This window comes from Phaseolus vulgaris, chromosome 6 (assembly GCF_051622355.1).
Source record: "Phaseolus vulgaris cultivar YP4 chromosome 6, ASM5162235v1, whole genome shotgun sequence".
Classification (NCBI taxonomy): domain Eukaryota; kingdom Viridiplantae; phylum Streptophyta; class Magnoliopsida; order Fabales; family Fabaceae; genus Phaseolus; species Phaseolus vulgaris.
In genome coordinates, this window is record NC_143503.1 from 22057797 (window position 1) to 22084934 (window position 27138).

At 29.9% G+C, this 27138-nt stretch overlaps 1 protein-coding gene and 1 pseudogene across 2 annotated transcripts; one reads left to right on the top strand and one right to left on the bottom strand.

Annotated features, from left to right (window-relative positions):
- The first annotated feature begins 44 nt into the window (after positions 1–44).
- Positions 45–15613, top strand: LOC137833446 (glycerophosphodiester phosphodiesterase GDPDL4-like). 2 transcript variants are annotated; one of them, XM_090303604.1, is made up of 9 exons: positions 73–298; positions 5192–5488; positions 8353–8462; positions 8538–9042; positions 9892–9930; positions 10047–10331; positions 11034–11176; positions 13889–14375; positions 15091–15613. In XM_090303604.1, exons 1-9 carry the CDS (start codon positions 172–174, stop codon positions 15387–15389), a joined length of 2292 nt encoding a protein of 763 aa, XP_090159730.1. In that variant the 5' UTR covers positions 73–171; the 3' UTR covers positions 15390–15613. The 2 variants fall into 2 exon arrangements, with proteins under 2 accessions (XP_090159731.1, XP_090159730.1); XM_090303605.1 differs by lacking the exon at positions 10047–10331 and having other exon boundaries at positions 45–298.
- LOC150027290 (pleckstrin homology domain-containing protein 1 pseudogene) lies at positions 11978–12512 on the bottom strand (annotated as a pseudogene).
- Positions 15614–27138: the final 11525 nt, after the last annotated feature.

A 27138-nucleotide genomic window follows, 5' to 3' on the forward strand; every position in this document is an offset into this window, starting at 1 on the left:
TAGGGACAAATATGACTTAGCCGATAGCTAAAACGACACACGACGTGACTTAAACGATAGTTTAGCCCACTGATATATAGCACTCAAGGGTTGTGGTGAGTGGCCAAAACTCTAAGTTTCTTCTCCGCCAAGTACTGCCGGAACTTCACCGGAAACTGAAATTCCGCTGGAATGTGGAAACCACGCTCTCTTCTCCGTTCACTCTTTCTCCTTCATTTTCTTCTTCTTCTTCTTTACTCGGTGCTGCCTCTGGTTTCTGCACAAGTATCCAACGCAACCACTTGGAACACTCTCTCCGGTTCGTCTCTCTTTTCACTCTTCTATCTTTTTTTTGTGTGGATAATGTTACTGGGAAAATAAACCAGAAAAATTAAAACACAGGAAGTGTACAGATTACTGTTACAGAGTCAAACACACGTTGCAATTATAATTACTCTCAAATATTGTAATTATAGGTAAATTTTGGATCTAATTAATGTAAGTAAGATATTTATCTAGTTTTTAGGAGTTTACCTTAACCTTCTTCTAAACTTATATAATTAACTATGTTTCAGTGGTATATATTTATCTCACATATAATGAAAAGAAGAGTGATCTGAGATCAATTCAAACTTACCTTAGCTTGATTTAACGTTCCTTTTGTTCTTTTCGGTCGAGTTCGTGTTAATTCCAAGTTGTTATTAGGAATATTATCCGTGCAATTATTAGATACGAATTTTAATTGAAGTGTGTTGGTGAAAAGGGTGATAAATGAGGCTGAGGATTGATATACTGTATTGTACCGTCTTCTTGTGCCTTGAAAATTATATTGATATGTTAATTTGATGATATCAGAATTGGAGTGGGTAAGGAAGTGAGGATTTTGGAGTGGGAGAATCAACTTGTTTTTATGAATAGTGTTCTTTTTAGTTATATATATATATATATATATATTTAAATCATCAATAGATTTTTATAATTAATATTTTTTTAAAAGTTATTTTCAGTAGAAATTGAGCAAAACTTAATATACTTTATGACACACTAAAACATAAAGCATAAATAAGATGATACATCATTAAAGAAATAATTAAATATCTTCAAAGAATTAAATTTCTAATTTTTTATCATGTGTTATATTACTTAAATAACTTCTACAATTTGTTAGGGATACATTTCAATAAATACATATGTATAAAGTATGTTTATTACTAAAGATTATCATTGCCAAAAAAAAGATGGGTGACAGAACAGGTCAGTCCAATTCATTTTGAATCGATCCGTCATTAATCATCAAAAGTGGGATGAGACAGACTGACCTATCAAGATTGTACAAAATTGAAAATAGTCATTCATATTGTCATAGGACAAACGGGTGAATTGACCCGTCACTTTCATATTTTTTTATTTCTTTTTGTTTTAGATCGTTATAATTATTAATATCGCTTTTTGAAAATTAATTACATATTAAAATTAATTTTTTAATGAACATACATGAAAATTATTAAAAATCAAACCAAACACATATTCAATTATATTAATCATTAATGAGATTTAAACAAACCTGATGATCATTAAAGTTCTTGTATCAAAAATTTAATTCTTTTCGAACTGTACTAAAACGAAACATGTGAATAATTGTTGGAGTGAACATATTATTTACCATGCATGGTTTAGGTGTGAAAATGATGGTGACACTATAATAAATTTTCATACATAGAAGTGTGAAAAAAAATACAAATATTTAAATATATTTATAATTATGTTAATCTTTATAGAAGTGTGAAAAAAAAATACAAATATTTAAATATAATTTATAATTATGTTAATCTTTATAGATTCGTTTAAAGTTGAAATTCATATTTTATTAATTGAATTTATATTGGATATACTTTTGGATTGAAAAAAAATGTCTAAGTAAGAAAAAATCATAACTGAAAGCGACTATGTGCTAACATGATTCGTCCTTCATTATTTCTAGATTAAGAGTAGACTCTTCTCTACCATTTGAGTTCAAGCTCCCACATCTCTTTTATGTATTCATCCCTTTCTTCCCACACTACCACTACAATACCCATCCCTGATTAACCAGACTCAAATCATTCCCTCGATCCTCTTTACCTTTTGTTAGTATTATTTTCTATTTTCTCCTTTTCCTTATATCAGAATACATTCATGCACTTATCCACCCTAAATCCTTACTTATTATCACTCCCAATAGAAAAAACCACACCGCTCTCATCATCTCTCAATCACTAAATCCCTATTACAACTTTCACTAATATATTTATACCTTCTTATATGCCATTTAGGATAGAGTATCTTTCAAGATCTCATTCAAAATTTGCTCTAATGATAAATTTCACTTTCAGATCTTAAATAATTTTTTCAAGTCCTACAATGATTTTTTTGGTAATGGGGGAGAATTTAAAAAAGTAGTTCTTATCGTAGAAGAACTCATTCTCTATGGTGGAGATCTTTCCTCTTTTTCATTCAACATATTTTAAATGACAGATCTTAGGTTTAAAATATTTGTTGAAAAATTACTACTAAAAATATTTTTATACTCGTGACAAATAAAGCCCAAAATTGACACCAATTGCACAAAAGGCACCCCTGAAAGTTATTTGTGTCGCTTGGAGTGCCTTGATATTCCATATTTCTTATGATATTGGTTGTAACTATGATCCTACACTATTCCATGCAAGATTTCATATATACAAGCCACACTATAGGCTGCTTCTTCATGCACCTTCATACCTTCTTGTGCCACCCCTATAAGTTTTTTGTATTCTAAAAATACTTTTTTGTAATACTCCAGATTACATAATTCGGAAGTATTTTCTAGATCCAGAATTAGCTTCCGGATTATGTAATCTGGAATTCTTTTGTGATTAGCTTCCGGATTACATAATTCAGAAGTCAATCTCTTACTTAGAATAGACTTCCGGGATTATGTAATCTGGAAACCTTTTTTTTTTTTTTCAAATGTGTGATTAGCTTCTGGATTACATAATCCGGAAGTCTTTTTTAAGTATGAGATTGACTTCTAAATTATGTAATTCGGAAATCTTTTTTTTTTCAGATGTGTGATTAGCTTCTGGATTACATAATCCGGAAGTCTTTTCTAAGTATGAGATTAACTTCCAGTTTATGTAATTCGAAATATATCTGGAATATATCCTGATTACATAATCCGTAGGCTTATTTCAAATCCAAAAGAGTTCTAGATTTTATAAATCTCAAGAACACTTTTGGATCCAAAAAATCTTTCGGATTATGTATGGGGGTGACACAAAAAAGGATAAAACAGTACTTTAACATTTAATATGGGGTGACACAAGAAGGTAAGGAGGGAGGTGTGGGAAGAAAGAGTCCACACTATATTGTCCACCAATATATTTTTCCCATCCCCTTTCATCACTACCATGCGTAGTCATTTCGAACATTTTGTCAACATTCCCGTGAGGTTATCAACCAACTCCTATACCACTTTAAGCTCCATATGCATCTAGTTTGTAATCATGCACCCATATCCTTTAACATCGAACTTAGGTATAGCCTCGGATAGTCATTGCCATGCACTTATCACCTTGCCAAATTCTCTCTACACCCAACATTTTTAAACCTGCATCCTACACAATTTTAAATTTCCAAAAATATCTTTTATTTAGAAATAAAAATCAGAAATTGGAAATAATACATTATGGAAAAACAGATATGGAAAAAAATTATTGTTTTTTGAAAATAAAAATTCAAAATAAAAATCTCATTTTGAAAAAACAATTATGGAACATAAAAAATGTGTTTCAGAAAAAAAAAATTCAAAATATATTTCAAAAAAAAATCAGAATATATTTTTATTCGTATCATTATTTTATTTAAGGATATTTTTATTGTTTCACACTAAAATCGAATGGATATTCAAATTTGATATAGTGTAGTAAGTAATTGCCTTCCATTTTTTATATTGCATCCTTACTTTTCACAAAACCTCTTTCCAAAACCAATCAGAGTAATTTTTCACTCTACACACCCTTTTTATGTCCCTCCACCACATATACACAAACCCATTTGTGTCCTACCTAAGTTGAAGGCCTTTCCACCCTTCCCATACAAAAAAACCCATAGAGAACCCTTTTTGATGAATGACTTTCTATGCCCACTTGCTAAGTAGTGGACTGTTTCTTCCTGCACCTCCATACCTTCTTCTCAGACCTTCATAATTTTTTTAATTTCCAAAAATGCCCCTCTACAATATTCCAGATTATGTAATTCGGAAGTCATTTTTCAAATTTGTAATTAGCTTCCGGATTACATAATCTGGAAGCCTTTTTTCAGATGCATGATTACTTTCCGAATTACATAATTCGGAAGTCTTATTTAGTTTTCAGATTATGTAATCCGGAAGTCCTTTTTCAAATGACACAAAAAAAATAAAAATGTATTTTCATGTTGTGTATGGAGGTGGCAGAAGATACGGAGGTGCAGGAAGAAACAATCCAAGTAGTGTGTATTGTTTAACATCTTTCACCCGCAAACTCCATGGCTCCTAGGACAACATATATATCCTTATATCTAACCCAAGTTATCTTCCTTTGAGCCTCTTCACTTTCCCAGAAGAGCATCATCTAAATATTCTTTATCTTTCTGACCACACCACTCGGTATTTTGTAAGAGAATAGGAAGAATAACGTTAAGGATGAAATGATCAACTTAACAAGACATAACCTTTCTGTACAGGAGAGTTGTTTATGCTTCCATAGTCTTAGTTTCTTTTTCTCAACAATCGAGTTCCATATAGCTTCTTTTTTAGGAATAACCCCTACTGCTATTCTTAAATATGTAAAAGGAAAGAAAGAATCTTGCAATTCAAAATACTTGTAATTTTTTTTAATCCTCCACAAAAAATTCCCACGTCTATTATTGAATAAGCTAACATTAAGATCTGAAACAACTCGAAACTTTTGATAGCGATTGTGTTACTCAAAGAAGTTTCTCCTAAAAAAATTCTATAAAATGCAAATTGGATAAACTCATTTTAAAACTTTCATTACCTATATCTTGTACTTGTTATACATGTTTTTTCCAATAACTTCCCCTAATGGGTTCAATAATCCTTGAAACTTGTGTAATAGATGTTCGCTCTGATAATAAATTGTGATGTGTAGTGTGTGTTGAAGCTAACTTGAAGGAGTTGTTTTTGGTGCAGGAAATCCACCGTTGGTGATAGCACGTGGTGGTTTTTCAGGGATATTTCCTGATTCGAGTGAAAGTGCTTATATTTTTGGTGTAACAGCTAGTTTAAAAAATGTGATAGTATGGTGTGACGTGCAATTAACGAAAGATTCGCAGGGGATCTGCGTCCCAAACGTGAAGCTTGAAAATGCCACTGATATTGCTCAAAATAATAAATATAAAAGTAAGTCTTACCAAGTTAATGGTGTACAAACCGATGGCTATTTTTCTGCGGACTACACCCTAAAGGAGCTACGTTCCAATGTCTTCTGTAAGTTCAACTCATCTTAATGATGCTTTTTATTCTTACACAATATGACCCTTTTTTATATTAGTTTTAATTTTAATGAGCTTATACTTATATGAAACTTTGCTGACGGGCTAAGTGAATTCTAAGTGAATTCTAATTGCAGTTTTAGAACATGTTTAGGGATAATCATATACTTATATTATACTTAGTTAGGCACGTGTCAGTTGAACCTGTTAGGGATATGATTATTTAACTGAAATGTATGTCAATAGTTGGAGATGAATTCAATTGTTTTTAGTTGATTGAGATGTTTTATTTTTGTATTAGATAGTACATTAGACCCCTAGAATCAAGTGGATTTACTACAAGAGCCATTGCAAGAATTTTTATTATTTTTTGTCGAGATACTATTTGTCTCAAGTGGTATACTTGTCACCCAGGTTTAAGGAGAGCGAAGTGTTTCAAAGAGTATATAAGGTTTAGGGTGATTAGAGAGAGCACATGTTATGAATGTGAATGATCTTAAGGTTGTAGTCATTGTGATGAAATGATAAGACAGTTGGGATAGATGTGACGTTCTATTTGCTTCATGCCTTGTTACATCTATAAATAGTTGACCTTGTGGACCATCTAGGCTCTTCCAATTTGATGGGAGGGAGTTTCTATTATACCTTCCATGAAGGGGTGTCAACGAATAGAGGCACGGAAAGCAACATAGAGACCGGTGGTTGGGATTGAGCATTCTGAAAACTGACAACTATTAGAATGTATGTCCAAAACAAGAGAAGGGGTGATTGTTTTCACAAGATTTTCGCAAAGAATGGAAGTAGAGTGAAAAGATTTGTAAAATCAATCAATTGATTTTTCTGTTCAACTGGAATTAATTATCAGATTAATAGTTCTTTATGAAAAATCAACCAGTTGTTTTATCGAAACAACTGACAGTTTAATGCAACAAAAAATAAAGAACATAATTTAAAGTAGTATATGAAAGTAGGCAAAAAGAGATTCATATAGAGAGATTTATACTGGTTCACTCTTAACCAAGAGCTACATCCAGTCCTCAGCTAACCACCGATAATTCACTATGCAATCAAAACTAGATTACAAAACACACAAAAAATGTTGATCTTAAACCCCTTAAGAACACATAACACTTCTTAGCAATACCACCGTTTATAGAAACCCTATCTGAAATGATTTCACACACAATACAACATAAAAGAAAGAGTAAAAGTACACTTGGACTTCACAAAGCAGTAGAACACAAGAATAGAAAACCCACGCAAGCAATGATCCAAAAGCTCTTGATCTTCTATTGAAAACTTGTTTTATAATTTTTTTTTCAATTGATAAAAAAAAATCTTTATATAGACTTTATAAAGATGTTAAAATCGTTTGATCATTAATTGAAATCAGTTAAAATCATTTAAAATCAGTTTGAAATTCATAACAAAATTTTGTTTAAAAAATAGTTGATTGATTTTAAAACAAACTGATTGATTTTTTTTCTGTTAAGGACAACACATAAAACAAAGCTTTTTCAAATTCTTTGAAAAACACTAAGTGCAATTCAATCGGTTGTCATGATAAATCAACTAGATGAAAAAATTGTTGTAGTCACCAGACTTTGAACAAAAGCTGTTTCAACTTATTAAAAGCATGAAACAACTGACTAAAATTAACACGGATTTTAGAAAACACTTCTTTCAAAAGAGATTAAAAATCAAGTGAACTTGGATCAATACTAGATGTAAATTTACAACTCAAAATCTACTAAATAACACACACACACAACAACAGATTCTTCAAGTCTTCAAAGCGGATTTAGAAACATCAAAACACCTTGTTCAAAATCAAACTCTTGCATTTTTTGGACAGTTGGTACATTGGAGCCAATTGAGTCTTTGTTTTCGGTGTCGACCTGCAGAGGTGTGGTCTTCCACCTTCTATCTCATTCTTGTGTTTTTGGATCAAAGGGCATCAATTTCTTCCACATTCTTTCTCTTGAGTGTTTCTATTTCTCTTCGTAACTCCATCATTTCAATATGATCAATCGGGTTATCCTGAGGTTCCTTGTGTTGGCATATGTCATCTATCATGTTTTGCGTGGTCAACATATAGTTTGCTAAGGAGTTTTTTCTGGTCCTACTGCTCATTTATTCCTAGTCTTCATGCTACTTTGTGCCTCAATTTGTGTCTATATCTTGGTCTTAGTCTAGTTTGGTCTCAATTATAAGTCTCGGTCTGGTTTTCTATCAAGTCAATATAATCTTGATGTTCAAAAGTAGACAATGATAATGAATCATTTAAAAATATTTTTACCTAAGGTACCTCCCTATTTACACTAGTTTTAATGTTTTAATGGGCTTATACCTATACAAAGCCTTACTGAAGGCTCAATTGGGTCCTATTTATGATTTTAGAGTGAATTTAAGTATAATATATATGCTTAATCATACTTAATTATTTAGGAAAGACACATGTCCCCATAATAAGATTTATTTAACTAAGATGTATGTCGTAGTTGGAGATGAGATTCGCGATTCTAGATCCTGGATTGTACAAGTTATTTACGTACTCCTATTTGATTATTACAATGAGCATGGGATATGGATTGTGATGATAATAGAAAAACAACTAATCTTTTGATAGATTCATGCCAAAATCTCTTTCTCAATCTTTATAAATGAATTGAAATCTTTAATCTTGTTCTCCAAAACAACTTTCAGGTAGGTCATTGATTTTGAAGCATGTGTAAATTTTACATTAATGATTCGTAATGTCTGACATTTATTCATGTATTAAATGAAATACATACGTACAAATATATATATATATATATATATATATATTAATTGTTGACTATTTTGGTTACTTGACAGTGGTTCAGGGAGATTATTCTCGACCAACCTTAGGTGGAGTATTCGAAATTCTTACGGTGAAAGATGTGGTTAAAACAACATTCCCGCAAGGATTGTGGTTGAACATACAGGTATAATGCATTTCCATTCACGTAGTATTCTAGTTCTACACAAAACTAAACGTTTTTTTTTCAATCTTTTTGCAGCATGATGCATTCTACACTCAACACTATTTGAGTATGAAAAATTTCATACGTTTTGTTTACACAACAGTAAATGTCAGTTACATCTCATCACCTGAAGCTGGTTTCCTCAAAAGTATAAAAACAGACATCAATCCAAAAATAACAAAACTGGTCTTCAGGTTTCTGGGAAAAGAGGAAGTAGATCCATCAACCAAACAGACTTATGGTTCACTATTACAAAATCTAACATCTATCAAGACATTTGCTTCAGGAATTCTTGTTCCCAAAGATTACATATGGCCTGTGGATCCAACAAGTCACTATCTACAACCACATACATCTTTGGTCTCCGATGCGCACAAAGTGGGGCTAGAAGTCTTTGCTTCAACTTTTCAAAATGATATTCCAATCAGCTATAATTACAGCTATGACCCTGTTTCCGAGCACCTGAGTTTCATTGAGAATGGAAACTTTTCTGTTGATGGTGTGTTGTCTGACTTCCCCCTAACGTCATCTGCAGCTATAGGTATGTTATGTCTTACTCATTTTTTGTTAGGATGGCCTTCCGTGTATATAATGCATACAAACTGATTAAATCTTGTCTGTTATTACCATTTCTTCTACTGAGATTTTATTTTTTCATTAGGAAGAAGTTAATGCACCTATGATCCTGTTACTACTATTAGTACTAGGCTTGTGTGCATAACATTTTGATGAATCACCCTAAATGAGTTTATGCAATTTTACTTTGTTAATTTTAAAGTGACCGTGCTTGATTTTGTTTGATTCTAAAATTTTGGGATCAACATTCTACGTTATTGATTTGTTAGCTACTTTATATTTATTTTAAATCTAGGTAAGGGGTAGATGACCTTTCCACGGGGTTGCGACTCAGAAAGTTATATCATAGAATTCTTGATCAAAGAAATGTAACTGGCGGAACTTATATTGACCATCACACATATAGGATATTGTATGCACATAATCTTACTCAAAATCTCCTAGGCGGACACTACCAACTCTCTTTTTATGCTAACTTTTAAGCCAAGTCTAGTTTAGACTAGGTTTCTTCTTTAGGAAAATTCCAACTAAATACTTTCGGCGACCATCTATAAAACATGGTGTTTATTTTCCTAACTGCATTAACCCAAATATAAGTATTTTTCCTTTATATTACTTTTCCAAGCTGAAATTTTATGTATCGATTTACTATGTATCTTCTATAACTATGTGTGTACTTCTGTACTTGATTTTAGTTGCATGTGGATTCTACAAAACTAAACAATTCTAACCTGACTAAGTTCAGAATGCGTGTATACATGAGTATAAAGTTTCCCCCTTTAAATGACTATTGATTTTTGTTCTTTTTATGCAGACTGCTTTGCGCACATGGGCCTCAATGCTCCAAAAAAAGGTGTGTTAATATCGTTGCTTTATCCCTGCTTGTTTGATGCGTAACACTTCTACGCTAGTGTAAATTGAAAATTGCATCATTGTTAACCAGATACATTCATTCTATTCATGTCTTAGTTAACACTTTGGTCATCTCAAAATATGGAGCAAGTGGAGATTATCCTCCTTGTACCGACTTAGCATATAAAAAGGCTATTTTAGATGGTGTGGATATTCTTGACTGTCCTGTTCAAATGTCAAAGGATGGAATACCATTTTGCTTTAACTCTATTGATCTTATTAAGAGCACAAATGTTGCTAAATCAAGTTTCAGCAACCTAAGCAAATCTATTCCAGAGATCCAAGCTGGTGATGGAATATTTGCATTCGACTTGGCATGGAATGATATAAAAAGATTGAGTCGTAAGTCAAATGGTCCTTTACTCTTCATTCCGATTATTTATATAATAGACTTATCAAACACTGAATGTTATATACCTCAATTAAGTGAAAGTTCATGTCTAATGAGATATAAATACACAACACACACGATTATTTATATAAGACACTTATCAAAAAATGAATGTTATATACCTCAATTAAGTGAAATTTCATGTCTAATGAGATGTAAATACAAAACACAAGCAAATCACCTGTTAGGAATAATTGGGACAAAATTAATTTTGACCTTCTCTTCACATGATAACCAATTTTAATTATTGTTATGATTTTGACCTTAAGCCATTGAGTTCTAGTGTCTCCTGTCATTTGGGACACATCCAATCTAGAGGGATTTCCTCCCCGATGCATTAGTGTTCGTAGGATCAATTTAAATACTGAAAAAACTAATTCGAAAACACTTATCATCATTTTTTTGGTGTTCTTATGTGTAAAATATATGATTTAAGGCTGGATATGGACCTCAAAGAGGTGCACTGATCCTTGCTCTGACAAATCTCAAGTTATTTGTAACTTCTTGAAAGACTAATGTCATGATTTTTTATTTATTTATTTTTCCCTCAGTTGCTTTTTCTTTTGTATGAATATATTTTACCTATCAATATACGAAAATGTAAAAGCAAATATTTGACGACAATATTTTTCTTTTCTTCCTTTTGCTTGCAGTCTCAATGCTGAACCCGTTTAGCGACTACAATTTGTATAGAAACCCAAAATTTAACGAGAAAGTATCATTGTTAACATTATCAGAGTTCTTGAACTTCACACAAGGTCATACTTCCCTATTAGGTGTTGTGATCATCATTGAGGTGAGTTCTGTTCATGCCATTATTTCAGTAATTCAGTATGTGAACATGCAATATCTTTGGTGAAATGTAGTAATGCACATTTAACTGAGTAAGCCATATGGTAAACCATAAAAAATCATTTGTCATGATCCGTGAGAGGCATTAGGTAACTACTTCTGAATGTTCTAATGAACTTTGAGAAAAATGAATAGAAAATTAGAGAACTAGAACTAGATGTGCCAAGGCATAAAATTAAACTATGAATTGTTTCGTTGTTATAGACATGTAGTAATCCTTATTACTAGAAGAACAATATTTCTTCAGATAAAACAATATCAATACTAAACTAATAAACCAGTTAAATTTTAAAATTGTATTTAGCATGCCATGAAAATAAGGATACAATTTCGAGTTTGTGTTTATAATTTTGTTAATTGAAATGCTATCTCTAATATGTTTTGCAATACTTACAATGATCAAACATCGATCGGCTGTCACACAAGAAATGTTTGTTTTCCTTCTCCAATTTCTGGGAAAGCTTACTTTTGACACCATTCTTGCTTTCGTGAACCTTGGGTTTCCATTGATCCATTGATCCAGAGTAGGAAGAGGACAATAAACAAATTTCCTTTACTTTCTGCTATTTCCCAAATTCTGATTGAATTATGAACGGATGATTTCTCTAATACATAACTTGTTATAAGTTTTCATTGTACTATTACATTGAAAAGATTGGACCAATCCATACCCAAAATCATTACAATTTGATAGCAGTTAGGTACATAAACAGAGTTTTATCGCAAAAACGAGCACGATCGGCGATTGATGTAATAATAATCATTATAATATACACAAACATAGTAAAACAACAAAAGAAAAAGGAGAATTCACCGAAAGAGGAAAGTGGATTGCAGAGCGCGTGATCAACGCTTGGCAGAGTTGTTATCATAATAACGATCACGGAATCGGATCTGGAGTGTTGGACGACGGAGCGACCAATGGAGTTGATCCAGTCCTCCTTCTCCTTCTCGGAATCGGCAATGAAGTACATGGTGTCGGAGCATGTGGAAAGTTCAAATGCGTTCGGCTTGTTAAGGATGTCTTCGGAGCCTTTAACGGTAAGGCAGTTGGCGACGGAGACGCCGCCGCGTGGTCGAGAGGCGCGTGAGACAGTGGATTCCTTGAACCAGAAAAATTTGTCCTGCTTAAGAACGAACCAGCGGCGTCGTCAGGTCTTAATGTACTCGCCCTGCTTGGTGAGCCAGCCGGTGCGCTCGGGGTTGGACCAGAACTCGACGCCGTTGTAGACGGTGGGATTCTCCGACATGTCGATCGCCGCGCGCCAAAGGCTCCCCATCGGAGCTTAAAGACGAGAACTGGTTAAATGAATGGGTGGTCAGTGTTAATTTAAAAATTAAATAAAAATAATGCTAACCTTAAAATATATTTTAAAACATAATAATAATATATATATATATATATATATATATATATATATATATATATATATAAAAGACTAGCAGAAAAGGTATTTTTGTGACCGTTCTATTTAATTTTTACGATGAAATTTAACATACATACAAATAATTTTGAATAAGTTAAAATTGAAAAGCAATAAATAATATGTTAAAAAAAATGTAAATAAATTAATCAAACTCTTTCTTCTTCTCTTTTAGTTTGAGTTTAGGGTTTGAGTTTTTTTTTCTTTCATTGGTAGTTTACGAAGAGTGTCATGATGTTCATGTTAAAGTTATGATTTATTTGATGATAGATACAAAAGAATTATGTTTTTACCAAATAATAAAGTTACTTGAAATGGAGTGGAGAGAATGAATAGAAAATGGAAGTTATGTTATTTGATATGTGAGATTTGATGTGGAACCAAATTAGGGTAAGACCATACTCTTTCTTTATGTTGTTTTGTTGTCTTCAAATAAAGAATTAAGAGAAGAGTGAGAAATTAGTTTGCATATAAAAACTTCCTTAACATTAATTTAAAAAATTAAAAATAATTTTATTTCTTAAATAATATTGTACTAATAAAATGGGATATATTATTAAATAGTTTTGAATCAGACAAAATTTGTGTAAAAAAAATTGTTATGAAAAGGAATCCTCTTTACATGTAGGTATATAGATAATTTATTTATTTAATTAATTTTTGTGTTATTTTTAATTAGATGATTATATTTTTTTAATAAATAAAAACAATCTTTCTATTTGCTAAAAAATATACATTTGTTTAAAACTAATTAAATATCTTTTTTTATTTAAAATAACTACTAGATATATATTTTCTTAAAATAATATTCACAAATTATTTTTTTCTTAATACAATAAAAAAGCTAATATACAAACGGCCAAGTATATGTCTCCGCTTGTATATAAATTAATTAATAAATATATAATATATAATATTTAAATATGTACATTGAAATATTAATTTGTTATAAAATCAGTATTATTTTAATATAATTATATTTATATATTGTATAAATACATATTAATATTTATATACAATTTATATCTTAAAGTGTGATTAATGAAAAACATTAACAATATATCTTTTAGAAAAGTGTTTCTCTTAGTTATTAGCTTAAAAAAATATGATTATAAAATATGTATTAAATAGTGTACTGCATTAATTATAATTATAGAAAAAGGAAATTTTATATGACAAGTTGAAACTTGAGTATTTTGTATTGTAATTATGTTGTTTTCTACTATTATCAGAGTGCACCGTACCTTGCAAGGGAACAAAACTTAAGCGTGATTGATGCAGTGAGTGATACTTTGAGCAAAGCAGGTTATGACAAACCAGGGACTCCAAACGTCATGATTCAGTCCACTGATAGTTCTGTGTTCCTGAAATTCAAGGAGAAAACAAAGTATGAACTTGTCTACTCCATTCCAGAGATAGTTAGTGATGTAGTTGATTCAGCTCTTTCGGATATCAAAACATTTGCTCATTCTGTAGTTGTCGCAAGGGACTCTGTGTACCCGAAAAATGCTTTGTTCTTCGTGACTGGCTCTACAAAAACTGTGTCAAAGTTCAACTCTTATAATCTCTCTGTTTATGTACAAACATTCAACAATGAGTATGTATCTCAGGCATGGGATTTCTTGTCAGATGCAACTGTGCAGATCAACACATTTGTTCAGGATGCTGGAATTGATGGTGTCATCACAGGCTTCCCTCAAACAGCCAATAGATACAGAAGTAAGTGCATACAAAACCTTTTATTTATTGTTCTTGTAATTCACTAAAGATGCAATTTTGGCACTATTTGGTTTCCATACTTACTGTTAAATCACTTTAGGCTTTGAAGCACCTTTTACTTCCAATCCTCTTCCATATTTGATGTAGTCAATTATCCTACATAATAACCATATAACAAACAGTTGATTACTGCCAACACAATGTTACATGTTTGTTAAAGTACGTGGTCAGGGTTTCAATCCCTAATGAAAACCATTCATGAAAAAGTCTCACAGTTAAAAATTAACAATAAGTCAATTTTACAAAGTTAAAGTTAAATTTAAAGTTTAATTCTTAATATAATATCAAAATTATTTAGAGTTTATTTTAACGAGAGTATGTTAATCATATCAGCCAACTTACTATTGGGTCCGTATCAAACTGTATATAATATAAAATTTTCGGCGTGAGTAGATGTATTAAAGATCTTTTATGGACCGGAGATAAAAACATTTTGTAATATATAAGTTATTTTGTAATATATAAGTTAGTGTGAAGTTCAATTTATATACTTGTTTTAGAAAATTGAATTAAACTTAATATCATGTGTTTCCCTGCTTTCAAATTTAGATCTACAAAATCTCTCTTTTATGTGTTCCCCTACTTTCAAATTTAGATATACAATTAAATCTCATATCTGATTAGTGATTATATGATTTTCATGAACCTACTGCAGGGAACAGATGCTTAAATTTGGGTGACAGCACTCCTCCTTACATGAGACCAGTTGAAATAGGTGGGCTTTTTCAACTCGTAGACAAATCTTCCTTACCACCAGCTATGGCTCCAGCCCCTTCCCTGACCGAAGCTGATGTTACAGAACCCCCATTGGCTCCTTTTTCTAAAATAGCCCCATCTAACTCCATTGATGGAGCTGCACCAGGAGCACAACCACCACAAAATGCACAGGCTAAGGTTGCTGTCTGCTTCTTCATGTCCTCTCTCACAGTCCTTGTAGCCTCTCTTCTAATTTGAGTGGTGCAGGCTTGGTTATTCTAGCTGTAACCCTCTATTTTCACTTTTCTTTTTCTGGGTTAGGTAGAATCAAGCTTTAGGCTTCAACACTGCTTCATAAATCTTGATTTCTTACTTGTACCAGTAAACTATTTCCATCTCAGAAGAAATATTGTGCGATAAGGTTTTGCTGCTGTTGTTAACTGTTTCTGGTATGATAAGTAAAGTATTATTCCCATTCTCCATTCTCTTTCTGATGTAGTAGTAACTATTACAGGTACATATTCTGTATATGAAATATTTTATAGATGAGCCATACTTCACATATTCAACTTATTTAATTCAAGAGTATTTTTTTTTACTTATTTTAAGAAATATCAAATAAAATTACACTATTTAGAAAAGAAAACCTCAATACTCCTTAATAATAATAAACCATAATGAAGAAACCCTTATTACTACGGTATTTAGATATTGCTTCTATGCTACGCGCTTTTTATATTATTAATATATTTTAATTATTTAAATATTTCTTTTATTTCTAATAAAATATGTTAATTAAAAACATAACTATTTAAAGTTATAATGAAATATAAATTCTTACAAAAATATTACTCAAAATTTATAACTTTTAGATTAGAAAATTTAAAATGTTAAAGTATAATTATTAAAAATATTACTTAATATTAATATTTAATTCAATAACAAATTATATTCTTATTTATCTTTTAACAACTTAGTTCTACCAAACACTTTTAATTTAAATTGTTCAACTTTAAGCTGATTTTGGCAAAGGACAAAGTAAGTACATATCTTACAATAGAAGATAAAATGTGAAAATTATTGATACAACTGAAATCGTAATTACCAAATACAATTTCAGCTTAATATAACTTAAATTGTCATTATTGAACACGGCTTGACTTAATATAACTAGTTCAACTTACTGAATTTTAGAATAACTTTTTTTTCTTTATTTTAAAAAATATCAAATAAAATTATATTGTTTATGAAGAAAATCGAGTATTGATGGTAAAATATAATTTTCATCATAGTAGATTATTTTGAAAAGTTATGATATTAAATAAGTTAAAAGTTATAAAAAAAAATCATCTTTGTCGAATACACATGAAATAATATTATCAAATAAGTCATAATAATTCGTGATTATTTTTTTACTAGTGATTCCATCTTCTAATTCCATTTATAATTTAGATAAATTATGTTACCAAACCAAACACATGCTTAGTTTGGTAAATAGGAGAGATAGGGAAATAATAAATTGGTATATGATTTCGTAGTGTATGAGTTTTTGGTTGATAGTTTGTGTTTAGTTTCGATGTGTATGCCAACGAAAGTAATTCGTCTATCTATGTGGATGGTTGTGTTTACTTGTTGCAGGTAATATGAAATATTTTGACGGTATTGGGAATTGTTTGTAATAATTTTCCATGTGTTTGAGTTCATAATAAATGAATTTTTGATATTCATTATTTAGATATGGGCGATGGAGCATTTGTTCTCTTACAAACGTCACGTGCGGAGGAGTGGAAATAAATATTCTCGTATTATGCATTGGATGGATGTTAGAGTTGGTCTACATCAAAGAAATTATTAAAATACAACAATAATTAAAATTCATATGAAATCAAAATAAATAATAATCAGTTTAATACGACGATCACACTTTCCATAGAAGTCGTCAAGAATTCCATAAAGATGCTCAAGTCGATGAACCCACAACATTAATATAACAACAATCATAAAGAAATCTCAAGCTTAAAATTCATCCATTATTACATAATATGCTACTATTTTATTTTTGCTTTATCAATTTTGTGTTGTGCTTCAATTGTATGACCAAGTGAGTAGAGCACATGCAATTGTCTAGTGCCACAATTTAGTGTTGAAGACTGTTGGCACAAATACCTACAAGTGCAAAATTTAAAATTCACTCAACATCGTCATTGTAAAGAGCAACAACATTTATATACATAGAAGATGACTAATATAGACTTACAAAATCAGAATATGTTATTGCTTGAAATGGAAATAAAACTTTTGCATAAAAGGAGTTGTAATAAGAATTGGTCCACGATCTCCCTCTTACTTTCAATTTCATTTCTTGAATTACGTGACTCTGTAAGAACCAACTAAGTTAGTACTATTACCAAAAACTTGAAACAAATAACAACAAATTTAAATCCACACTAACCGCAAAACAAAATATTAAAGCAAAACCACTTCACTACTTCAGTTATTTCAAATTCATTCAAATTTAACAACTCGATTACAAATAACATAACCTACAAACACATTGAACATAAATAACTAAATAATATAACAAAGAATATGTACATAAACAAACATAACGTTATGTAAATTTCTATCGTGTTATCAATTCTTGAGCACGAATTGAATTATTACAAGTCCAATCCCGTCAATATGTTCTTTTTCAATGTCAACAATAACACTACAACAACATTAACACCAATTTATCAATCATGCAAAAATAATAACTCAAGTAATCACTAACATAAATTATGTCACAGATTCGGTATATTAATTTATCGGTTCATGTGTAAACCTGCAACAAACACATCGTTCTATAAATCCTAAACAGATCCAAACCAGGTGAGCTTAGACCAGTAGAGGTTGGTTGGCTTCAGTAGAAACAAATCCAAGTGATCAATGGTTTTCTTTATGAACAAGTTCTTGGACCTCTCTGATTTGCTTATCCAAATCAACTATCCTCTTTTGGTTACCTGCACCTGGTTTTTCACAAACTTTATGTTGCTCAAGTAACTTTTCTCACTCACTTATACAATAACTAAATTCTCCAACTTCCTCAACACCATTTCCAAACCTTTGTCATTTGCACTCACTAGTCAATCCCATACAATCTGGAAATGAATATTTTCAAATCATTAAAAAATAATGCAACAATATGCACCAAAAACTTAACCAAACAATAAAATACCTCCAACAGATAAAAATCCTTCACGTAACTTTCTTACATGTGGCCAATGCAAAAAGCATGGAAAACAAGGACAATCAACACGGTTCCCAACACCAACATGATGAACTGCCTACACCTATTTCTAAAAAAAATAAATACACAACTAATTAACATTTCAAATAATGACCAATTCATTACAAACTTACTTGTCACAATTTTCATTGACCTGCAACACGACAACACAACCTGCCAAATATATCTCACGGGCATTCTTGTCTTGATAATAAACTTTAGATGCCCTTATCAAACTGGAAACTAATAAATTATGAACTGCACCCCCCAATTATATACATGTAGGGCATTTAAATTGTCTAACAGTTTAAAAGGAAAAGAAGGAAATGTCCTAGAAGTTCTAGGAAGATAGAAAACACATAATGCAACCAATATGTACAACCTCCAGAAATCATCTACATTTTTCTTTTTTCTAAATTTTTTATCCCCCAACTTATTTAAAATTGTATGTAATTTTATTTCTTCTCCATTGTCAAACAAGTCATTGACCAAACCTCCCCCATTGTCCTCCAAAATTACCTCTTCCTCCACAACCAACAACTCTAATCCAAAACATACATCCACAAGACAAAAAGGAACTAAATTTTGCCTAATCCTAAATGCATTATATTCGCTGACCATCTACTCATTAGCTCTTAGAGAAGACTGTTAGAAATGTTCAACACATTGTCTACTTCAACCATTCATTTAAATGGTGTTTGTTAAATCCTTTGTCATTGAAAGGCATAAGGTTACGGTTGATTTCTACAATATGTGCATTGTGCACATTGTGTCTAATTCGTAACTACAAAATCAAAACACAAAACAATATATTATTTATTTATTCAACACTATGCCATTTCAAAAAACATTCAACTACTGTCAACATAATATACAAAACAATCATAGGAAGATAGAAAACACATAATGTAAGTGTGAGGTCATGGGCCGACCCAGTTAGGATATTGTAACGTTTGAAGGCTTGTTAAGCCTCATTGGCTCATGCCTGAGACTAAGAGGTTGTGAGTGTTAGAATTGTAGGTCTTAAACAAAAGGGGGGGGGATTGTTTATAAAAAAATTCGCAAATTTTTAAGGTACAATGAAGATAAAAGAGAATCAATTAATCATAAATCTATTCAGCTGTATTTAAAAATAGTTTTCATAGAAACAACAGAAAATCAACTAGTTGCTTTTGTGAAACAATCGATTGTTTATAGCAGCAATTATACACTTCAAGCAAAAAACAAATTTAAAGAGATGAGGGGTAGAGAGATTCACACAGTAAATTTATATTGGTTTACTCTTAGCCAAGAGCAACATCCAGTCCTCATAAAACCTCTGAGTATTCCACTATGCAGTCAAACACGCCTTGATTACAACACACACCAAAGTGGTGATCTTGAACCATTCAAGAACACACACGTCCTTTGGCAATCACAACACAGAATTCAGAACACCCTCTGAATCTACACACCAACAATCATTACAGAAATACAATTGTTAAGAGAAAAGGAATGATCACACCTGATACAATCACAAATTGAAAAGAATAAAATACAGTGTAATCCTATTCCACTCTTCGAAAGAATCCAAAGCTTTAACCAATCTTGTGAATTAATAACGACCAGAGCGTAAAACAAATTATATATACTCCAATCAATTGTTAAAAACATTTAATGCAAGAACAAAATCAGTTTTAAATTAATTAAAACAGATTGAACTAACTTAACAAAATTCTGTTAAGAAAAATAAAAAAGCAAACGATTGATTTTTTGAAACAACTCATTGAATTGGTTTGACAGCAAAGTCAAACAGTTTCAAATCATTTTAAAAAACCTCTAAATGTAAAACAACTTGTTGAAACAACAATTCAACAAGATGATTTTCCATTTCTCTTTGAAAACACATCTTTTTTCAAAAGGATTAAAAATCAAATAAACTTGGATTAGTTCTATGAGTGGATTACAAATTCAAACTACCCAAAACCCACACACACAAGCAGCGGCAAATCCTTCAACCAATCTTCATGGATTTGGAGACATCAAAGCTTGTTTTCAATAGTGAGGTCAGCGGTCAACCCAGTTAGGATGTCGTAACGCCCTGTTACCGAAGGCCTAATGATGATACTTTAAGAATCTCCATAAAGAGCTTTGAAGGAGTTACTTGAAGGGGGTTACGGGAATTAATGAAGGAATTAAGTCTGGAAAGACTGCTACAAAGAGGGATAGGCGATGAGCCTTCTATAAAGGAGAAGGGAGGTCGAGCAGAAGACACAACACTAGAACTGGAAACCATTATTTCTGGATTATCTTTGATGCTCTAGTTAAGAGTTATCTGTGTTGGCTAGAACAGTAAGCAATGTGTACAACCTACATAAATCATCTACATTTTTCTTCTTTCTAAATTTTTTATCCCCCAACTTTTTTAAAATTGTGTAATTTTTTTTCTTCTCCATCATCAAATAATTCATTGACCAAACCTCCCCCATTGTCCTCCAAATTTACCTTTTCCTCCACAATCCAAAACATACATCCACAAGACAAAAAGGAACTAAATTTTGCCTAATCCTAAATCAAGATTTGTTGTCGGTTTTTTACAAAGAATGTCGGCAAATGGTCCCGGCCTTAAATCCGTAATAATATGATGCATCGTAACCTCTGGACTTAGATTGTGAATACTCAGTGCAACCTTTCCAAAGCGCTCCATGAATAACCTTAACGATTCTTCCTTCTCTTGCCTTATATTTACCAAAGCAATTAATGTTAAATGATGTGGCCGACTTGTGGAAAACTAAGCTCCAAACTTCTCAACTAATGTATCAAAACAGTCAATAGATAGTGGCGACTACCCAGTAAACCAACTTAAAGTTGCTCCCTTCAAGGTTGTTGGAAATACTCAGCATAAAATGGCATCATTCCATGTATACAGGTTTACCTGTGTTGTATAAATTGTTATATGTTCATCAGGATCTGTACTTCCATCATATTTATCCATAGTTGGATTCTTTCATATTTATCCTGGTTGATCTCTTTTTCTACTCACCATACCTCACTTCTTCAGCTAACTTGCTTCTCGGCCCAACTGTGGGCGCCAAAATGTTCTTACAGGGCCCATAAACAATTAACTCTTTATCCTTTTGTCTTCTCGACTTCTCAGTCTCTTGATGTTGACTTGGGATTTAGGCTACAAGGTCCACTAATTTGGTCTTAGCCTGGTTCTTGGGTACAGGATATGGACTCTCACTTATCAAGCTTGGTCAAGTTGAACTTTCAGCTTCTGAGCTTAGGGTCAACTCTCGAGCGAGTATGTGTACCTGCAAGGGGCTTCGATGATAAAGTCATAATCAATATGTTTGATTATCAGATAAAAATAACTCTACCTACCTCTTAAGCAAATCGCCTATTTATGGCACTCACTTGTTAGACTTTTGATTTAATTGGGTTTTTACTCTTTGCACCTTAAATATATTGTAATTGTTTTAGACCTATTTATTTGGACTTTGATACAGTGTTCCCTTATTTTATTATTTATTTATTTTATTTTAGCTTTTCATCATATGCTGACGTTCTCTCAGCCTTTCGGCCTAGCCAGTACAATCATTTTAAAAGGTTTGTTTTTGCGTGTATATAAATTTGAAGAATATTCAACCTTCTAAATATTGATATTGATGAAGATATTATTAGCTAAAAGAAAAGTAAAAAGTAAATTAATTTGAAGTTAGAAATGGAACCATAGAACATGTAGACAAATAATCTCAGCCACACACTTACACTATACACTTATCCTATTCACATTGTCCACCGCCATAAAAGAACCGTACACCTTTCACCACGTGGGACCATTTTTCTTTTGGACATATTTGAATTGTTTCGACCTTAAGTTTGTTGAGATGATATCGCTAAGATCAAATTATTGTATCTGAGTTATTATCCGTTTTGGAACTCGAAATTTCGTCACAGTTTTATCCTGAAAAGACACTTCAGTAAGTCAAGAGAGTAAGATATATATAAACTTTCTTTAACCTCAATTTCTAAATAATCGATTGGACGTACTGAAACATAATCAATCTGAAATTGCATTCAAAATTAAATGCAATTTTAAATATTATATTTGTTTATTTTTTCTGCAATATATTTTAAGTTATTGGAAGTAAGATTAATCTCCAATGATAATACTTGCATCGAGGTTAGTCTCTTATTCATTTAAATGAGAAGAGAAGATAATTATTTCAAAAAAATTATTAGTATTGTGCCATTTTTTATTCTTTCATTAAACTTGGAGTTAACAAGAATGGTTTTTTTTTCCCGCAAAATAGTGTAATTTGATTTCGTTATTTCTGAAATTGACAGTCTTTTTTTTTTTTAGAATTAAGTCATGCATTTTTTTATTATTTTAAAATTGAACAAGTTGTGTGAATAAGAAAGTTTTGAAGGAACCGTATTTGGAGGATACAACTTTTGGCTAAATAGTGTGCTGATTGTATTGGTGAAGAAATCGTATTTATCTCAGACAATATAAATTACTACTACTGATTCGTAAAAAAAATAATGCTAAAGTCATAGTAAATACGACTTCACCATAAAACTGTTAAATTAAAATGTTGACAACTTTAGTTAAAAGAAATCGTGTTTACCATGTACCACTTCAGTTAAGTGGATTTTTTTTTTTTAGAAAAAAAAACTTTTTAATTTTTTTTAAATGATAAAATAATTTAAGAAATATTTAGTTGTGTTATTTTAAATAAAATGAATGTATAAAAATTAATAAAGATGGTAAGATCCTAAATTGAGATGCTACAAACTCTTAACCTTAATAAAAAAATCTTAATCGAAAACCTTAATCAATTAAGATTTTCAATAAAGATATTGAAAAATCTTAATTGAAAACCTTAATACAAAAATCTTATTAAAAAACCTTAACTAGTCATAAACCTCACAACTTTAGTATATCAGATATCAATGAATCAATTTCAGTAATTTTTTAAAATTTTACCTATTTCATTAATTAATTAATTAATTAAGAGGTGAAATTGCATTTGATTGATAAAAAAATCCGAGTTTTGGAGTAATACTCAATTCAAGGCCTTTCTAAGGCGGAAAAAAATAACTCAAGGACAAAAAGAAAAATTTTAATTTTTTGAAACTTCAAAATTGAAAAAGTTGTTTTTTATATTTAGAGTGTATTTAGAAAATAGCATTATTAGAAAATCATACTTTCTGATAATATTTTTCAATTAACTTTCATAAAAAAAGTGAGGATATAACTTTTCAAATTAAATTTTTTTATTGTAATAAAAATATTATATTACACTTATTAAATTATTTAATATAATAAATAATAAAAAATTATGATAAAAATATTATGTTAATCTTTAATTTTCAGAAGCTTATATAAATATTTCTATAAATTATTCTTTTATTAACCAAACATATTGGAATTATAATTTTCAAAAATTATTATAAATGTTTTTGGTCATATATCAACCTTAGAAACAACCAAACAAAATTTCAGTTTTCGGACCCAAAAGTATATGGAAACTTTCAAACTCTTATCCAAATATACTTGGACATCATTTGCTTATCTTTTGGGAAAAAAAATTAAAGTGCTAATTAATTATGATTTTAATTTTTATAACTTTTTATCTATCAAAATTTTGAAATATTTTTTTATTCTTTAGAAATAATACTTGTTAAAATATTGTGTTTAATGAAAATAGGTGATAATCCTAAATAACATTTGTTTTAAAAAAAACATAGTTCTTTATATTTTGGAAAATGATTTCATAGTTTGAAAAAAAAATATATTGAATAAAACTAAACCTTCATTATTATATTAATTATTGGAAATAAATCACAGGCTCACAATGCATTGTCAATATCTGAAGAAATAGTTGATTCTTCCCAAATAGGAGAAGACAAACTCATATCAGTATCACCACACACACACACACATATATATATATATATATATATATTATTAATAAATGTTATAATTAGTATATTGTAATTTGTGTTATTACCTAAACCAAATATCAAGTCTCATGTTTAATTTCCATCACGAGATCAATTCATTAAATAATATGAACTATCAATTTATTAATATTTCTTTGCACAGATTTTCTAATAAAATAGCAATCAGTAATTTTACGAACATTTGAGTTTAAATAACTCTTTGATTCTATATTCAATTTGGTATTGGCATGCTAGTGCAACAAAATGCAATATAATTAAAATGTAAAGAAAGTTAACTGTTGATAAATGAATTTAATAATTATTAAAATATTACTTTTATAATTATTATTATCATATAAGTACGTCTTATTACATCATGGATCCACAAATTTTTTAAAATTTCTTATTTATCTTAACTTTATTTCTTCTCATTTTTCATGGTTTCAATTTTGCTTAAAAAAAAAGTCAAATTCTCCCTCCACGTTGATACATTGTTTTATAAAAAATTATTTTATTTTTTTAATTTTTTTAAATAATCCTAAATAAAGTATAATTTTATATTTTTAAATAACCTTACCTCTCCTCTCGTACTTTTTTTTAACCACGCATTTTCTTTCCAGCCTCAATGCCTTCATTCTTCTTCACCTCTAACGTTAGGAAGAGGAGTTCTATCATTTGATATTTGAGCGTGTGTTAGAAAGTTGATAAGAATTTGTTGCAGTCTACGTTCTCCGTATAGTTATTTTTTTTAGTTTTGTATTTCATTATTATTGTTCACTAGTGTTTTTTTTAAGGATTTTGTGGCTTCTAGATTGTACAATCCAAAATACAATTTTAATTAAGACAGTGTTATAGATTGTCCAGCCTAGTGTACAAAAAAAATGGAGAAAGAAAATAGCAAACGAAAACACAATCATTACCAGTAAAATTATCACAAAACTTACCACAACCACCAATTTTCACCACCAGCCACCATAAGCAATTACCACCACACTCAAAAAAAAAGGTATTGTTGAAATTAAAAAAAAAAAGTATTAAAATGCAAGAGAAAGATATGAAGGTGCAGGAAGAATTTACCAAAAAAAAAAAGTAAAACATAAACTTATTGTTTCTACTAAAGTTTTTACTTCTTGCATCCTACATTGACCTAAAATGACAAAAATATTTTTTTTTTAATTTTTAAATAGGAGTGAGGATGTAGGTCAAAATGTATTCTGAAATACATTTTTGGATTTGAGTTTCAAAACACTTTTCCATATTTGACTTTCTAGAATAATGATAATATATATATATATATATATAAATTTCAAATTTGGAATATATTAGTTTTATTCCTCTAAAATTATTAACCAAGATTATCATCAAAATAGTTATATATAATTGGAGATAAATCTATCTTTAAACATATAGGAGTTTGATTCAAGATATTTTGTGTAAAATAAATTTATTATAAAATATTAATGTCTAAATAGATATTCGTATTTTAAATCATTAATTTAAAAAGGTCATTTTCAAAGTAGTATGACTTTTCAAAAGTGTTGCTAAAATTATTTTCTGGTTACTATCAAAAGAAAGGGAAGAATGGGTGGTGAGGAACACAAGAAATTGCCTATGAATATTGAATGTGACTAATGAAATATGTATGTTTGCTCATTTACTTTGCAATATTTGAGATCTTCTCTTGCTCTTCACTCTTAGTCCACACTATTACGATAAGTCTATGTTCATAAACCTTTCTTAAAATTTTTTTTTTTTCATACATTAAAATTAATTTATACACAAATTTAAAAAAATATATTTTAATTAACTAACTTATGGGCAAATTAATTTATACACAGATAAAAGAACTTCTATAAATTAATTAACTTATGGACAAATTAGTTTCAATTTATAAAAATTATCTATTTTTTCATTTCTAATATTTATGAAAAAAATTTCCCAAACATATTCTATGTGAATATAGCATGAGATAATTATGCTAATCAAATATGAGATTTTATTAATTTACATATTTTTAATGTATATAACAATCCCTCATAAGAAAATACGGTATAATTTTTTTTGAAATAATTAAAATGTGAAAATAATACTGGCATAATATTTTCAATCATTTAAAGAATAATTAGTGTGAGAGTAAAAAACAGAAAATGTTTGTATATTTTAGTGTAATTGTTTTTTTATAAGGTCCGTAAACAATTTAGTTATTTTTCAATAAAATTCTTGAACTTGTATTTACTTTTTTTGCAGGTCTATTCTATTTAATCTAATAAAAAAAATAGTGTTAAAGATCTAATTAAAAAAATACAAAATTAAAATCCAATAAAAAAATAGTTTTGAGACTTAATTAAAGCTTATCAAATAGTTCAAGACACACATTAACTACAATATAATTTATAAGTCGTGATAGTAATTTTAATTCTTGAATATTTATGATGATAATTAAGAATTTTTTTTATAATTAATAAACTAAAACAATTCTTAAAAATAACATCGTCATCAATAAACTATATTTAATAATAACATATAGAAATTTTCTAACATAAAAATTAGATTTTATTTGTCAGAATACGAAAAAATAAATTTAAAATAAAAAACTACTGTATCTTTTTAAAACTTTTCTTTAATATATTAACATTTAAAAACTAATTTAAAACAATCACAGTGTAAGGAGGAAAGTTACTATTTCTGCTAAATGTAAAGTCAAGTATTCACTTCTATAGGGACAAATACGTTGACGCTGTCGTTTCGCCTTCTCACTTTTTCTTCTATAGGGACAAATACGACTTAGCCGATAGCTAAACGACACAC

Excerpts from the sequence above, each read along its gene's own strand:
- LOC137833446 (XM_090303604.1), top strand. The coding sequence starts at position 172 with ATGTGGAAACCACGCTCTCTTCTCCGTTCACTCTTTCTCCTTCATTTT. Across the intron at positions 11,177-13,888 it reads GTGTTGTGATCATCATTGAG|AGTGCACCGTACCTTGCAAG; the intron begins GTGAGTTCTGTT and ends TACTATTATCAG. Across the intron at positions 14,376-15,090 it reads AACAGCCAATAGATACAGAA|GGAACAGATGCTTAAATTTG; the intron begins GTAAGTGCATAC and ends AACCTACTGCAG.